General features: G+C 43.2%; 1 protein-coding gene across 1 annotated transcript in view; it reads right to left on the minus strand.

Annotated features, from left to right (window-relative positions):
• The window catches only part of dusp8a (dual specificity phosphatase 8a), a 43,679-nt gene that overhangs the window by 15,418 nt on the left and 9,730 nt on the right, over window positions 1-18,531 (minus strand). The window contains exon 3 of the mRNA XM_062421310.1: window positions 10,043-10,181. Coding sequence (XP_062277294.1) covers window positions 10,043-10,181 — 139 coding nt within the window. The remainder of the gene's footprint in view (window positions 1-10,042; window positions 10,182-18,531) is intronic.

Raw genomic sequence — 18,531 nt, forward strand, 5'->3', positions numbered from 1 at the left:
TGTGTGTGTGTGTGTGTGTGTGTGTGTGTGTGTGTGTGTGTGTGTGTGTGTGTGTGTATAACAAATAGAGTGCACATTCCCTCCTGCACTGATTTCCCCAGTGGTGAATTTGTCTACATAGGCTCACTTGAGCATAACGGATGGTTATTTCATTCTAAATGCTAATGGCCTGAGCAGGGATGCAAAGGGTTTCCTTGCAGCGCTTCAAGGCAATAACACACTGGTAATACTCCTCACCTCTATCACTGCACATCTCGCATGTACAACAGTCTGGCACACACGTGGTGGCAGTGTAATAACGGTGTCGCTCCGACAGAGAGGAGCTGACAGTGGATCGGTTTGGTTTTAATGAGCTTGTGCCGCTGCAACATGCAGACTGACAGGCAGGTCTCAGATCAGTTCAGTGTTAATTAGCTCCTATCAGCGCAGCAGGTAGGCTGACAGACACACTGTCCTCATAACAGTTCTGGAAGCCACACCATCTGGTCCTTTGCTGGTTAAACACACATACACACTCCTCAGTGTCTACCAGTATCGTTTCTACCTGTCTCACGATGAACTCGAAGACAGTCTCAGACTGTACCAGTGTGACCTCAAATGCATATCAGTGCTTGAGGAAATAATTATTTTCTTTTTTTCCAAACAGAAATGGAAATATACTTGTTCTACTTGGATTCCAGTGGATTTCCTGGTGTCAGAAAAGCTGCTATTTAAATAAACTGAAGAAAACTAAAATCAAATTTTATGAACATTTTGGAGAAAAATTTTATGTACATTGAAAAACCAAACATGATATAGTGTACACATTAATTATAAAAAATTAACACATTGCTCAACTTGTAGTCATTCAGCATTGTCCTCTACAGGCCATCGTGTAGCAGAAGTAGGGCGTTAGACCCTGGAGACTGTATGTGGGTGTATAGGACATGGTGACAGCGGCTATCACGACACTCACAGTCAGGGTTGGCTTTCCTGCCATTACGAACCCTAGAGACTGTGTGTGTGTGTGTGTTTGTGTGTGTGTCTGTGTAAATGTGTGTAAATGTGTGTAAATGTGTCACATCCACAACTCGGCAGTGACATCATTCCGCCAGCTACAGAAGAACAATAGAGAAAGAATGACGCGATGCCGTGAGAGGAACTGGGCAAGCTGTTTCTCTGTGCGCCCTGCCAAATCCTTCATGATGCTTTCAAATGATTTTAATTGCTGATTGTGTGACTCTGAAGGTTTTTTTTGCTTTGTAAATTAAAAAAGAGATGTTAAAATATAAACACACAAACACACACTTACGGCATGTATATGCATACATAGATGCTGAGTTCCTTAGGCGTCTCCCTCTTTCACCCTGAGAAGCCCTGATGTCACTTCATCAGAAACAGGAAATAGTTACACAACAGAAGGGGAAGTCGCCTCTCATCTATACATGTGTGTGTATGTGTGTGTGTGTATGTGTGTGTGTGTGTCTGTGTGTTTGTGCATGAGCCACCGCGAGTGTGTTTATGAGTGTTACTGAGGGGAAGATATCAGGAGGACAGGGAATGATCACAAACTGCCGCATTCCTCAATCTGGAACCTCGGGCCTGCCTGTAACTCCAAAATTAGCCTGTTGCCATGGCGATGGAAAATCTCCCGCTTTTATCAGGAAACAGCAGCGGCCCTGGAGGTTCAGCCCAAAAGTTTGTGTGTGGTCAGCATGTATTTACAGTAATAAGAGCTTGGTTACAAGACAGTGTACATACCAGGAAAAGTGTTAAACCACTGAGGATTCAAAACTCTCTGCTCTGTTTCAGGCAACCATTCTACTCCACTGTCAATGAGCCGGTATAAAAAAATCCCCTGTCTTTTTTTGGAAAATAATTAGCAGACTGGATATTAAAATAGATTTTCTCATACAGTAACACACTACAAGATGCTGCCAAGAAATACAATCTCATCTTCATGGAGGATGGTGCAGTCTGATTAAAAAATCTGAAAAAAAGGAAAAAAACAGGTAACCAAAATCAGTAAATAAGGAAGCAGCGCTGTGGCATGCCAGAGATAAAGTGCATCAAAAACGGCACAGTGATAAACAGGAATCCACCATTGTTCCAAGGAACGACGGCATGACAGGAGCGGCAGTGGGCAGTCCGAGCATGAATGGAATCTGGTGGATGCAGGCCAGCTCTGGGAAGGATAAATTAGCCTAATTGTTCGCTACTCCTTTCCCTTTTCTTGTGCCTTTGGAAATTTCCACTCCACATGTGTGTCAGAGTCATCAGGCTGAATGCTGCAGCGGTAAACTGATGGCGCAGCTACTAAACTACCGAGCACTTGGCCTAAATTCACGGTGAGGTTCGAATTATGAGGTGCTGATGTAGTGTAGTGCGCAGAAACCAGCCCGGGTTAGCATGCTGTTCAACTTCAGCTCCTGTTGACCTGATGTGTTGACACTGCCTAGGTAACAGTTTAAACAAACTATTTTTATTTCATGCTGGATAAATGCATGACAGGGGTGGGTTGGGATGTTCAAAAGGCCTCCAGATAGATTTCAAATGCAGCAGGAGCCAGAAGGTATGCACTATGAATGGACTGTATACACAAAGCAGCTTAAACAACTATGGTTGAAGTATTTAGGGCACTGTGGTACAAGCACTGCCCCACAGGATTTCTCCACAAGTTTTACTTATTATAAAACATGTGTCTCAGAAGAAAAGAGAGCAAAGGTTATTGTGCATGTCTCTACGTCTAATTTAATTTAATTGTTCTTTTTGATATTTTATAGGCATGCTTTACAAATGTTCATTCAATACAACAAGACACAACTTTTGTTCCAGTTTGTATTTTGAGACAAACTGAATTTGCCTCTTCTATTTTTTTGGTTCATCTACTTAATTATGACAATATAAAAATTAGAAACATTAGATCTAAATACTGTGAAACATTAAAAACTTAAAAAGTACTCAAGAAATGTTTTTACATACCAGCTTTTTTTCTGCAAATATGCACCGTGTTGTGTGTACTGTGCCAGTAAATAGTGAATTAAGACCATTTCAAGATTTTACATGGATTTTATTAGTTTGAGGACAAAATAGCACATGATCATTCTGTATGTATACAATAAGAATGAGCAGAAGCGGTCATCATTAATGTCTTAACGCACATGTTAAATGTCGCCTGCGTGTCTTTCAGCTTTAATCTTTATCCACGTTACTTGAAATGTATGCATATCCCTGCACTATGCGTGCATCTGTGAGAAAATGTCATTCTCTTCCTTTGCATGCTAGAGTATATATGTATGACTGTGTTTCACTTTGTCCTTGTGTGCATGCATATCTGTGCGTGTGTGTGGCCCCTTCAAGCCAGCGAGGGACTGTGAATGATGGAGAAGGGGAAGAGGAGCAGGAGGCAAGCGGAGCAGTGAAATCACGTCATGGTGGAAACATTTGGCAAAGGCTCACATAAACACACACACAGAAGCATAAACACACACACACACACACACACCTCACTGTGCACGCAGACACACACACACGATAGCCTGTTTTTGTTCTCCGGTTTTGAGGGAAAGAAGGGGAAAATTACATCAAGCTCATCATGTGAGGCCAATGAGACAGATGAGGGAGGGGGTGAGAACGCTGGCAGAAACAGAACATTGTTACATAAAACTAAACTCAGTACAGGCCTCCTCTGGGCCTTGTTACCATACAGTGTGTGTGTGTGTGTGTATGTGTGTGTGTGTGTGAGAGAGAGTTTGTCCATATGTGCAAGCATTTTCTTGCTTTGCATGTGTGTGCAAGTTAAGCATTTGATCAGAATACCTCATCAAGGTGTGAGCCTAAAGAAGGAGCTCATTACATACCTGCAGAGTGACTGTTTGCAGAAAGCAGAGCATTATGTCAACATGCAGCTCCAAGGCTTCTCAGAGCCTGTAACACTTTTCAGAGTAGGTAGGTGATGTCATAGATATTTTTGTAGGCCATTTTCTTTGACCTTTGTGCTCCCTTGGTGCTGGCTGGGGTGGGGCCGGTGTGTATGTGTGCAAGTCCTTGTGTGTGTTTGTGTATCTACGGGTCAGGGTGAGAGCACTGAGGCCACTGGCGCCAGATGTGACAACCGCAGGAGTCTGGGCCTAAAAATAGAGCTCTGTTCTCAGCACCGTGAAACAGAAGAGGGAGGAGGAGGAGGAAGGGAAAGAGAGGAAGATGTGGGGAATAGTAGGGGGAAGGTAAAGGGGCTAAAGGAGTGATGGAAGGAGGGATGAAGAGGAAGGCGAGGTCATTGAGAATAATGTGTCAGATCTCCCCGGGGAAGGTGAGCTCACCTCCTAATGGCACAACTGGCTCCTTCTCAATGAAATCATTGATCTGCTGGAGCTCCCCACGGCGTAATGGAGAGGGGTCAGGTGGAGGGGGAGGCAGAGGGGGGAGAAAGGGGCAAGGAGGTGCAGAAAGGGCAGGTTAGGAGGTTAAGACAGAGAGGTGAGCGGGTGGGAGGAAAGAGGACGGATGAAGGGTGACGAAAGGGACACAATAATATAAATGTGCAACCTTTCTGACCTGCACTGTGGCCAATCACAACACACCTGGAGGCACAGAGTGGTAAATAAATGTCAGTAATCGATTCAGTCCACCAGAGCTCCATCACAGAGGTATATACATCAATTGTGTTCCTGTGAAGCCCTAAATGGCCTTTAGATGGCGCTGTTGGCAGCGTCACAAGATGCCAAAATGCAGGCAGTATCTTAGGGGCACTCAGCAAATGTAAAAGCTTTCTGTGAAAATGTTTAATAATAGCAACAACACAATGATTGTTACGTAATCAGCCATTTCTAATTACGGTAAAATCTGTTTTTCCGTGTGTCAGAGCATCCCAAATAGACTTAACTAGTTTGCACGCGCGCGCGTGTGTGTGTGTGTGTTTGTTATGGCTGAGATTTTAGTGGGGTTTCTCCCCTTAGGCTTGTTCAGAGGAAGCGGAGACTTCCTGCTGGGATCCAGAAGGAGAAGAAACCATAAAGAAAGACTTCCAGCGCTGAGGAGGCTGAAGAACACAGCACAGGTCAGCATGACGGCCTGTCGCGTTTAATGAGTTCATCGACCACACACGCATGCACACACATGAACGCACATATATGCAGCCGAAGTGAACACACACACACACACTCACATTCAGGATGTAGTGAGGAGTATTACCTCATCTCCTCCAAAGCTCTCCTCCTTTTGTTTTGTCTTTTTCTTTTTCACACACATGCTCTCTCAAATACTGCCTCATACACGCACGCACACAAACCCACACTACTTCTTATGCACATATTCATGCACACACACACACGTAAACACACATGGACACAAGCAGACCTCCTTATGTAGCTCATTGGAATGTCTCTCTGAACGGCTGCATTGTGAGATTTGGCCTCCCACGATTACCTCACCTCTTCAGCTTCACTCTGATGTTTGCACGCACACAGGCACGCTCATGCACACACACATACACATACACATACACATACACACACAGAGTAAACATATGCACACATACATACACACACATAGGCTGCCGCCCTGTTGTATAACACCACAGAGGAACGACACAAAACTGAATTGACCTTTGTACGTTTGTATGTGCTATCACACCCTAACCTGATCTCATCAAAGCCCAAGGGTACACAGCAGCTCCTGTGTGTGTTTTTAGTGTGTGTGAGAGAAAGAGAGAGCAAACAAAAGAAAATGAGAAGGAGGCACCTTTCATCTCCTAATACCGCTCATTAGTATGTCATCGCTGTGTCTCGTCATGTATGGTTTTTCACTGAGCTGGCTGGTTGACAGCGTGGGGACTCAGCAAGCTAACTTGTAGAAAAACGGTCCCGATTCCATATTACATACTAACACTACAGTCTGTACTACATATTAATCTTTCGAGTCTACAGTTCAGTCAATATACAAGAAATGCCTGCCAAACTTCAAAAAGAGAGAGCAAAAGTGTTGTATAAAAGATAGATTTAACTTCTTGTTTTCTTTCTATAAAATGTTATAATTCTTTCCAAGCGTGACACTCAAAAATCAAGAGAATGTTACAAGCCTAACGGATTCTTTGAGTGTATTTAATTGGTCAATTTTTCAGTGTGACTGCACAACATTTTTCCTGGTTAGACCAAGTATGTAGTGAGGAATGTGACAGCTCAAGACTCACCGAGCTATAGCTGCTTCGCTACAGCCAGAGGTTTGTGGTCAAAACTACATTCCTAACTAACTATTTAATTTATCTATTGTGGACATATCACCTTGACAAATATTGACTTGGTGATTATTTGTCAGACGACCCAATGTAGAGAATCTAGACTCATCGGGCACATGCCTTCAACCCTCATCTGTCTCATTTTTTTGTGTGGCCCTTTTCTCTCCTTTTGCTCTATCTCTTTGACCCATTGGTGTGACGCTTTAGTAATCCTGCGAAAAACACTGGCAGATGGTGCTGGGAAAGATTAGGTGCAGTCTTGCACATCTGCAAACTCCACACACACATACACATTAGATGGATGAAATACACACCTTTAAACCTGCACCCCAGCTCCTCCACCCTCATTTGTTCTATTTTTCTGTTGTTCTCATTTCTAGTTGTCAGTTTTCTCAGCGCTTCAACAAAACCTGTGTGCTATGAATAGAACGCACTGTTATTTTTATCACCGCCCCCCACCCCCTCTTCTTGAAACCATTATCAACCTGTTTTCATCTTCTCACTTTCATTGCTGTCTTTCTTTTCCCTTTTAAATTCTTCTCTTTTTTATTCTGTCACCGCAGCTTCTGTTAAAACCAGAACATGAGCTTCAGATGCCAACATCAAAATGTTTCAACCTGGCAAGCCTACATCAGCACCGATGTGACGCATGATGCAGCTACGCATTTGGCATCAGCTAACTTACCACCTAGCTACACACTGGCAGGCTGTATTGCCTTCGGTTTGGCTGTGTGCTGCAGATTGGTGGGAAACATGCAAACTTTAGACCCACTGGGGAGGCAGCTGGCTCCAACCAAGTCATGTTCTCCTCCTCTACGACACACACACACACACACACACACACACACACACACACACACACACACACACACACACACACACACACACACACACACACACACACACACACACACACACACACACACACACACACACACACACACACACACACACACACACACACACACAAAGAGTCACAACTCTCAAAAAGGCAAAACACATCAGCCCGAGCTCCATCTCAGTGAGATCATAGTTGTGGTAAAAATATGGCTGTCCTCAGAGAGACATGTTTCTCACAAACACTTTCACACAGTCGATGAAGTAATATTGCAAACATACAAATGTACACAAGCAAACGGGAAACCCATGTGCACACAGTGACATTTTCCAACCTCCACTACCACCACATCCTGTGTGAATATATATTTCTAACTAAGCACAGGGTGAGATTCATTCGCTACCTGCATTACTTGTCTCATTCACAAAAACAATGACCCTACTGGGACATGGCCTGCCTTTATAACATCATCCACGTGTAGGAAGTGGTCCGCTCACTGAGGCGGAGTTATTGATTATTTAGTGAATAGAGAGAAACCTAAGAGGAGTCACCGATTGTTTTTAGATCAATGCATTCCCAGCACATGCACTTAGGTTGTGTAACATGTCATTCAAGAAGATTATTTGCCAATATCCCTTTTTACCTGCAATTAATTGCTTTATTTATAGAACGTTTAAGTCATCAAAAATTAGCATTAAAATATGAAAAACATACACATGCATGTGTCTCTGCAAGATTGTGCCTGCCCTAATCTCCATTTGGCAAGCCTCTGGCAGAAAATCCTCTTCCATCCAGACAGCAAAGCTCAGTAATTATTCTTTTATTCTACCCTGTCCATCCCATTTAAGGATTCTTTTCTTTTTATCTCTCTGTCTGACCATCCTTCCTTCCCCTCCCACCCACATTACCACTCGCTTGATTTGCAGCAATGTTACGGTGTGTGTGTGTGTGTGTGTGTGTGTGTGTGTGTGTGTGTGCGTGTGTGGCCTGCATACGTGAGGTTGAAAATAAGTCGTCAGTCAAGTATGAAGTCATTGCGGGAATTTTTAGGATCATAAATCAGAGGTTCGGTGGAGGGGCAGTGGGAGATGTTAAAGAGAAGGAGGCGGGGGGAAAAGGAAGGCAGAAGATGAAAGGAGCTGAAGAGAGAGGAGAATTACCTTTTTTTGTTTTGAGGTACTTTGAATCTTGGAGAATGTGAGAGAAGGTGGTAAAGCCAAACAAAGTCAGGAATGAGAGGAAGGACAAAAAAGGAAGGAAGACTACGGTTGCTACTATTTATTATTCTTGTTGTTGAAAACAAATTTTATGGAATCCAAATACAAAGAAATATCCCTTGTACACCACAAACTCATTGCTGTCATTGACTGTAAAAGAAAGACTGTGCCTGAACTTAAACCCATGATTTAAATAGTCATCCTCATATTTTTTTTAAATTATCATCATCACAAGCACTATTAAAAAGCATTACAAATTCCCTGATAAACATTTCCTCTCACTTTATCTCTCTCATGCAAACTCTGCACCTTCTTTTGACACGCAGACAGATCCTGCAGCGCTCATCCACATGATGTCATCATGTGCGAATGCATGCAGGCACGAATGCATGCATGCAGACGTGTACATGCAACACCCTCCATCTGCCCACCCACATACACGCATACATCAACTATGCACAGACACTGGCTGCTAGCACCACTGACCCCAATAATATAACCACCCAAACAACAGCCAATGCCATTGGCTGAGTCCTTCTGGGGAATATTCTCTGCCACTGTTGTCGTGGAAACAGCAGAAAAGAGGGGACAGAAATGGAAGAAGTGCGATTTCTCTTTTTTTCCCAGAAGAAACGTAGCGAGAGCGAGCTGAAGAGGCTGATAAAGAGGAAAAGGAGGGAAACGCTGACAAAGTCTCCTTCATTAAGAAGGGTATGATGTCTGATAAAAAAAGCTGACAAGGAAAATCCTGGATTTGAGAGGCAGTAAGAGTATATGTGCGTGTGCCATATTGAACATGGCTTTGTGTGTGTGTGCACACAGTATGTGCGGGTATGCCTTGCCTAAGCATGTGCTCAGTACATTTCTGTGACTGTGACTAATTGTGGAGCCCGGGTGCTTTGAGGCAATCCTCGGCATCAATGAATGACTCATGAAAAAGCACTAATCTCCCAGCGGAGGGAGAGAACTGAGAGAAGGAGAAGAATGGGATGCGTGGATACAGGGAGGAGAGCGGGGCAGAGATTTGCCCAAGTAGCATGCCTCTGCCGTCTCATTTCCAATCCTGACTGAAGCAGATTACACTTTCCTTTCTGCACTGACACATTTGGGACAAATTCATAAGCCTTTGCTGCTGTATATGTGTGTAATGTCATTCCTTCAAAAGCTTCAGCCACCGCAATAGAGATGTTATTAACTCAATGAGGTTATTAACACTCTTGCTGGGACTCAATTATAAGTCTTAGTGTGCTTAGTGGACACTATGACAGGATAATAACTGCGGTAAATAAGGCCAGAGGATTGGAAGTTAAGCTTTAGCTTTATTTCAGTGATGGATGGCTCCAGGAAAACTTAAAAATCAAAGAATCATCAGAGAGCTTTTATACTTCCTTTTCTCATTCTTATATCTATATATACCTGCTGTTCTGATACCACACAGTCAGATGGTCTGATTACTGACAGTTAAAAATGAGGAACAATTTATGTGACTGAGGAGATGAGTACTTGTTGTGTTCATCAGTGACACCTGCTGACTGAACTGTGCCATGACAAACAGCTGAACTAAGATCAGCAGCAGAGGGATGAGGAGAGGGACACATGCTCGCTGTAGAATAGATGGTTGGTAATAAATAACACACGCACACTCGCACACTCACACACTCACACACTCACACACTCACACACTCACACACACACACACACACACACACACACACACACACACACACACACACACACACACACACACACACGCACACACACACAGTTGCATACCAGTGAGCAGGGAGACTTTGTGAAAGGTGCCCTCCAGCTTTCCCATGAGAATGTGTACGAAGCCGTCTTTGGACAGATGACCCGCCTCTTTGGAACTCTGGTCGTAAACCACCACTTCCTGCTTCCTGCCCAGCTCTACCTGCACAGAGGACAAACAAGGAAGAAAGTAAGGTTGATTATTCAGTACTAGCATGGAAAGAATTTAAAGCACTCACCACTGACAATAAAGAGAGTTAGTTCATACGACTGGAATTACAACATCCAATTTGGTCATGAAAGGGGCACTGAGTGAAGTTGTGCATTGCTATGCCACTTTTGGACAATAGGTGCACATGAGCTACTGCAAGGTTTGAACCTGTGGCTGTTCTAATACAGTATACACCAGGTAGCAGCAACCAGGAAAATAACATGAACTGACAAACAGCACCAGTAGTTATGACAATAAACACTGGCTTAATTGATGCCAGTTACTGCTATAGCAAACAGGTGATACTGGAGTAAGTTATAAAGATAAAGTACAGCATTGTGAATAATACATGAGCTTTGAACTGTGCAACTGTGACTGTAATATTTACAGTGCGGATACTGCTTAGAGGATCATTTGTTGTAATGGAAGTAATGTCAGTAAAATCATAAAAGCTGGGTACACTGCGAAGGGTGTGGGCATTCATCAATGCATCAATGCATTTATGTCAGAATAGGAGAAAGATGAGAAAATATGAGCATGCGCTCTTGTGACAAAGTGTGCCTGTGTGTGTGTGCGTGTTTGCATCACAGAGTGTGAGCATGTGCCTGCACACACCAGCCAGGCTCTGTTGTTCCCCATGTTGTCAGGCAGGCTTTGGTCACATGACCATCAGGCAGTGCCTACTGCAGCTATGAATCACTGCATCATTGAACCGCCACTGGACAGAAGAGAGGAGAGGGGGGAGGAAGGAGTGCGAGCGGATGGGAGGGTTGGAGGGAGCGGGTGGGGGGTTACGGAATAGTGGGGCAGGAAAAGATGGAGATGCAGAAAGATGAAGAGGAAAAAGGAGAAGAAAAGAAGGAAGAGAAAACTGAGGCGGGAGGCCATAGTGGAGAAACAGAAGGCAGAGCGGGGCATTTCATTTGATTGTTTACCTCAACATACAGTACACCATCCTCATCTGAAATGTGCCTTTAAATAGCTGTTAGCTTCCAGGCAATATCACACTTTCTCCAACCACTTCATTACTATGTACACTGACAGGCACACTGGTGATGATAGCCCATGTTATACTCAGCTAAACCGTACCTTTCACAATGCATGTGCATGTGTCTATTTGTCAGAGAGGGGGGAGACACAGTGTGCATAAAGTGTGCCTGATTATGTTTCTGCTTACAAAGCAACTAAAGCAGATTGCCTTGGCAGACAGCCATGCAGGTGATTTAGACAGGACAAGGTCAGTCTCTGAAGTCTGAATAGAGGAAATTCTGGTTTAGTAAAGCCCAGATAAGCTCTGCCTTCTGGGAATAAAACCCTAATCTGTAGCATCAATTGTGACTTCATTTTCCAGATATAATGATGGTGCATTAACTAATCACTAGATTATTGCTTGTCAGAAACACCCATGACGTGATACCATCTGGCCCAGTTTATGCTTACATATATCATATATCAAAATACCAAGTGATACAATCCATTGGAAAAGCAACTAGAGAGAGCCTGATAGCTGTGCACATCCATTTTAAAAAGGCAGCAATGCAGTGTCTCTGTGTGTGAGCGAGACAATGAGAAATAAAAATACTACCTTTTACCCTGTTTCTTACTTTAGTCTGTACCTGTCCATACAGTTTGTACTTATATTTTCATCTACAGGTCTCTGAAGATTGTTTTGAATCCCCTATACTCCATCCATCTTTAATAACCCTGGATAATTTTGGCTGATGCTCCTAATGGGATCAGATCTAATTTGGGAACCTGATCTCAGCTCCTGAGGATTACAAGCCTTTAAGTGTACATACATGTACAGCGCACGCACACACACACACACACACACACACACACACACACACACACACACACACACACACACACACACACACACACACACACACACACACACACACACACACACACACACACACACACACACACACACACACACACACACACACACACAAGCTGTGCAGCACACACTTCAGTGCTGTCAGTCAGCTGCACAGTGCAAAAAAGGTTCACTGCCAGGGTAAAAACATAAAATGAGTTGCAGTAGAAATAGAATAATCAATCCGCATCTCACCATTGGACAAACAGTGGGTGACAGTGATGTTCAAGTTTCGCAAAACCAGACAAAAAAGTTATTTAGTGATGCTTAACTTGTGTTTAACTTACGTCCTGTATGATACAGAGACATGCCCACCGTGGCAAATGTCTCTATGTGTCTATATCCTGAATGCTGTGTGTTTTTACTTTATTAAACACAGCTTCTAGTATATATTTTACATAGAGTAATAGAGAGCACCAAGTAGAGACATAGCAAAGTAAGAATTTCACTGCATTGATAACCTGTTTATTTCTGCACATGACAATAAAGCCTTTGAATCCTTGAATGTACTGTGTCTTCTGTGTATACTGCTCCCTGGACTAGCATTTCCTTAAGGTTCTTGGGCTTTGTAATGTGGTGATTCTGTGTTAAAAAAACAAAACAGCTTAACATTCAAATTCAGCACAAAACAACAAATCTAACTGACAATTAGAATATTATTTTCTTCTGTATTTTACACAAATCCATAGTAAATGTGCAAGATTCATTTAATGTTGCAACAAAGAGGATGGAATTACACCTCTACCCTTCTCATATGAAGGTGTTCCATCTGAGTGAAATAAAAGAGCCTATTTCATAATGTGTTTGAATGGTAGTACAGATTTTTATGATAGGAGCTAGACTTGAATTATGTGATAAAGCTACATCTCCTGCCCAGTGCGTGATATGCACAGCGTTTGCTGCAGTGTTAGAGGTCAACGACCCTGGGGAGCGTGAGGCTGGCTGTCAGACTGCAGCAGTAGTACAGATCCCTCATCCCTCTGCAGTGCTAGAGCACCACTACTACTATTGTACTGGCCCAGGCTCTCTGACGCATGCACACTGCAGGTAAACAAGGAATGCCCCTGGCAGAAAGAGAGGAAAAAAGGAGGGGGCCACGGAAACAGAGATGAAGACGTGGGGAAAAGAGGGAGGGAATGGGGAAAGGAAAAAAGGAAATGAAGCCCAAGAAGGGGATGAGGGACAAAGTTGAGGCAGGAGTAGGATCATATATAGAGAGAGGAATAGGAGGGAGCAGGAGGCTGCAGAGAGGGACAGAAGGTGGCACTGGCAGACCAAATGCTACTGTCGTGCTGCACCCAAGCTTTCTTTAAAGGATGTGAAGCCTGGCATCACTGCAGGACATAAACAAGGAGTGGTCACAGAGCAAGAAGTTTGTTTTCTTCTGTCACTTGCAGAAGAATACATCAAGAAAAGCAAGAGACGGAGAAGAGGATAGCCAGTAGGACATTGTGTACTTTTTTGTTGTTTGAATTTGAAAAAAGAGAAGATGTGACTGTGAAAGAGAAAGAATAAAGGTATTATGAAAGTCTCTGCTGTTTCAAATTGACCCTGTGTTATAAAGTATGTAAGGAGAGTGAAAAAAACAAGATTGCCAGTCAATACTTAGCCTAACTGTCACTTCTGGCGTTTCATGTCACACCATGAAACATACAGTAGATGGCGGGTAGCTTGGCAACATATTTGTGGAATTGTGCAAACACGGCCCCCGGCCTCCCGTAAGTGCTTGTGTAAGAAATTGAAACATGGTTTCCCCTGACCTCAGCAATGCTACTGACCAGTGACAAGGTCAGTGCTGAGCGGGACAGTATGTGTGTGAACTGGCCTGTGACACAACATCAGCACAAACAGTCTAAAAATGGACCCACATTCTTGAAGTGCAGTCTAGGTCCCTCTCAGCATGTCCTCTCTGGGATGTCCCACAGAAAACAGTAAGAACTCTTTTCCCCTAACAGCGTTTTTTAAGCTCAGAGTGCAAATACAGAGTGAAGCAAGAGTTGAAAATAACATGCATATTGATGCACAAGATGGCACTGTGTGCAAGAGTCAGACCTTACCAACAGCAATACATAAAATGCTGTAGTATATCATGCATTTATTATTTAGTTTGATTTGTAGGCACATTTGATCAGGCTTTTTATATCAATCTAGCAACAAACTGGCTTTATGATTGTGCAATCCCAAAACATACAGTGCTGATAGAGGACCTGCTGCAACAAGCAGTGACCTCTTCTGGTAGTTGATCTTTCAGTTTAAGACTCGGCTGTAAAGATACCACCAGAGGCCAGATGATGTCATTGACTGGCACAGGCAGCTGGCACTTCCATGTATGCTTGTGTAGGTGCGATGTGTGTGTCGCAGTGTGCCTGTACTTCTATACTCATAAACGAAAGAAAAGAACAGAAATAGAAAGATGAAGTAGTTCACAGTTAAACCTGAGTAAAGGGTTATTATGATTATGTTGAGGATTTTTACACTTAATGGGTTATTTAGCAAGTGTGTGGAAAGTCCTCAGAAGTACAATATTACAACCGTGTATGTGTGTGTGTTTCAGACAAGGATGTGAAGATGTGGATAAGGTGGTGAAAGTCCCTGATGCCTCTGTGCATGTGTAGTGTGAGGTCATCACTGATCATTTTGAAGATGTGGTCACCTGATCTGGTCACACCCTCACACCACTGAATGTCAGAGGAACACACACACACACACACACACACACACACACACACACACACACACACACACACACACACACACACACACACACACACACACACACACACACACACACACACACACACACACACACACACACACACACACCATCAGATCATGGTCACATTACATAGACTTACATTCATTTCCTGGAGACTTACCCTAACACTAACCATAACCACTACTTGCCTTACCCTAACTTTGACCATTGACAAAAAAAAAAAAAACTTTTCCCCCAATTGAAGTCACAACTTTTGTCCTCAATTAATTGGTCCTAAGTCAGAATTTTTTCCCCAAAAGGAGCCTATGACAGAACACATGCACACCAGGCCCAAATTCACATGGAAGTAATGTGTGTACACATACAGTATACATAAAGTATACAACGTCTCTACCTAACTCTGCCTCTCTCTGTCACACACACAGACTAAACTGTTGTCTATGAAGAGCACATGCTGTAGATCTGGTTCCACCATGTCATTTTCCTCCCTTTGTATATAATGAAAGCCACATTTCATATCTACAAATCATCTCTGAATCATTTCCTCCATGTTTCTTGTTCATCCACAAATTAAAGATATATTTTTGTACATAAATATGTGTGTGTGTGTGTGTGTGTCAAACAGTAGGATCTTTAAAACAAACAATGACTCAAACCATGACCTCATCAAAGCAAACACATGACATTTCATACATGACACATGACATCTCTGTAGAGAAACCACCGCTAGCTACAGAGTCTTTGTTTGAACTTGGCAATCGGAAAAATGAGAAAAAAACCTTAAAAAAATTCCCTGAGTTTGCCCTCTGGTTAATCTGGGAAACAATCCACATGGTGAGTCATCAATTAAGTTCTGCTGCTACTGTCAAGGCAGATGACACATGAAACACTCATGTGTTGTCCTTCATTTTGAAATACTGCACTGTAGTTACAGGAAACTTCCAGAAGAATTTTACTATTGTAAAAACTGCATGGTAGTTTCCAAAGTATAGTAGTTTGACTGTTCTCCAACACGTAAATGAAAGGCAAACACATGACTTGTTTATTTTGAAACAATTTCATGAATACTCGCCCTTGACTATTGAGAATTACCCATGAATTTCCAATGACCTATCATCAGAGCCAGTACGCTTTGCAGGGAGGATAAACACAACATATGGTACGTCATCAGCCGGACTGATGGAGATCGTCACTGCATAAATGCATTAGTTGATCACGTGCAGTCTCCCACTGTGCTTGGCAGCGGGGCACTCAGCCAATCCTACCAATTAAGATCACAGACCAGATCACAAACCATCGCCTGACTCTCTTTATTGCAACTTGGCCATTATGCCAAACAACAATTGATGGGCTGTTGTTCATTTTCATGACTAATATGTTAGTATTGCAACACTTGAAGAGAGTTAAGTGTAATTACAGTTTTAAGTGCAGATCTTACGTGCACGACTTCACAAAGAATTAAGTAAGTGCTATTCAACTGTAACAAAGGTATGATACCACTGGCAAAACTTAGTGTAGTTCTCCAATGAATGATTATGTTATTGTATATTAATCTTTTCATAATTTATCTTTTACCTAATACAGTAACAGATCAGAAAACAGTCAACAATTAACAATTTGATAAAGCAGAAACAAGCAGCAAATCATCCTATTTGAAGACCTGGTAACAGATTGTTTACCATTATTACCATTACCATTTCTTGAGAAATTACTTCAAAGGTTTTTGTAGATGTTCTGTTCATTGACCAATAGATCAGTCTCAAGCTAGATAACATGGATGCACTAATCCAAGACCTTTTTTCCCTGAGTCTGGTATTTGGCTGATTACTGATCCAATACACATACTCTCTTCTTTTATTTAAAATCTGTGTACCACACTGTGTGAAACCCAGATTTTTTATAAGGTAACATGAGAACAGGGCTAGCAGAAGTGCTTTAAAATCTGTCCTCTGCTTGCCATGACTGTAAAAATGTAACTGTTAGTGGAAAAACTGAATTTTGTGAGGACACTGTTTTTTTGTGGATCCATCACAACCCAAATCATCAGTTCCACATTGACATGACAACTTCAACTTCTTCTTCACCTGATTTGGGAAATAATTTAGCCGTGTGCAGGTACTCTTTTATTCTTTGCATATTTTTCTATTATCCAGAACCTGCAAACTAGTATGGATGAGTGTGTGTCCACTGATAATTGCTCATACCCAATCCAACAATAAGGTCAGTATCAACTCTGATACTAATTCATGCATTTCTGCTAGGAAAAAAAAAAAGAAAACTGGTTACGCCTTAAATGACAGCCACACAGCTCTTGTTGTGAAATACTTCAAATGTACTTTAATGTTATGAATATTTCACATCTGCCACAATCCATCATGTGAAAGCCTGTAAAAGTAACACCTGTCTGTATGAGTGGGCTGCTGTATTCTTCCTACTACTCTGGGTCCCATTCATCACAGATCTGGTCCCTGTGCCTTTATACAGGAGGAAGGGTGTTTCCCCAAGCTGGCTGCTGGTGGTGAAAACCTCTGGTCCATCTGTCAGGCCTGCCTCTCTGGCTGTCCCAATCACAGCAGCAGGGATTAGCCAGGCTTAAGCCAAGAAACCAGTCACCTGCCCTCCAGCCTGTCAGAAAAGGCATGAGGAAGCCCCATTCCCGACTAAGCCTGTGCCACTGCTCTCCCAGCAAAGGTCCACCATCACCTAACCTACTGTATTCAACTCTCTCTGACCTACATTGACAGAGAGCACTAATAAAGAGGTTATGAAGGGATGATGTAAACGGGAGAAGATAGAGGACACCATTTTGATTACTGCTGCACTGACCATGGATGTTCATTCAGCTCAGTTAACTGAAGCGGTGGGAGCTTCTATGAAAGACGGTGAGTGCAGCGCCTTGGGGGATGCAGGCTATTAGTGCTCAATGGGATGTGAGGCGGGAGGCAGCCGGGGAGGAGGCGGAGGCTGCAGCCCATCCATGAATACCCTCAGTGCTGCTCTCCTGCTTCCTGCATTCACTTCCCCAACAAAGAGCCACATTGGTGTCCTTTGCTGTCTTGGCTGACTGAGGCGGCTCCTGGCGATGCTCAGAGCCATGTGGGGGGTAGAGAGGATGGTGTGTGTGTGTGTGTGTGTGTGTGAGGGGTTAGCTGGGAGCCGGCTTTAACACCACACAGCCAGTCTGCACGTGCCCAGCCCGCGGCCTGCCAGTGGCCACACAAAAGGGATGATGTCATGCTTAGCCAATAACAAAAGAGTCTGGGTCCGTCAGGCCCTCCTCTCTCACCCGGCTAGTTCCAGCTTTATCCAGTCTAGCATTAATCGCAAGCCTTATCCTCTTTACTGGGGGTGGGGAATGGATAATAACAAACCAGCCATGGGGCAAGACCAGATAGGGACAGGAAGAGGAGAAGAAAAAGGAATACACTGCGTGAGAATGGGTCAGTGGTGAAGAAGATGCGGGCTACAGTTGTGGGAGGCAGACAGAGCTGTCATGAGATTGAAAGTGAGAGCAATCAGGAGGAAGCAAGGCTCTATGGGGTGCCACAGTATGAGACCAGCCAACCACAGGGCCCCACACAGAGATGGACCTAATTGACCCAGCACAGAAACACTGAGATGTCTCCTTCTATTTAAACCCCTCCCTCGTTTCTGTTTTTTGTTTTTTTCTGTCTAAATCTGTAAACTGCAAGAGTACGTCATGC

This window comes from Scomber scombrus, chromosome 6, assembly GCF_963691925.1.
Source record: "Scomber scombrus chromosome 6, fScoSco1.1, whole genome shotgun sequence".
Lineage (NCBI taxonomy): Eukaryota > Metazoa > Chordata > Actinopteri > Scombriformes > Scombridae > Scomber > Scomber scombrus.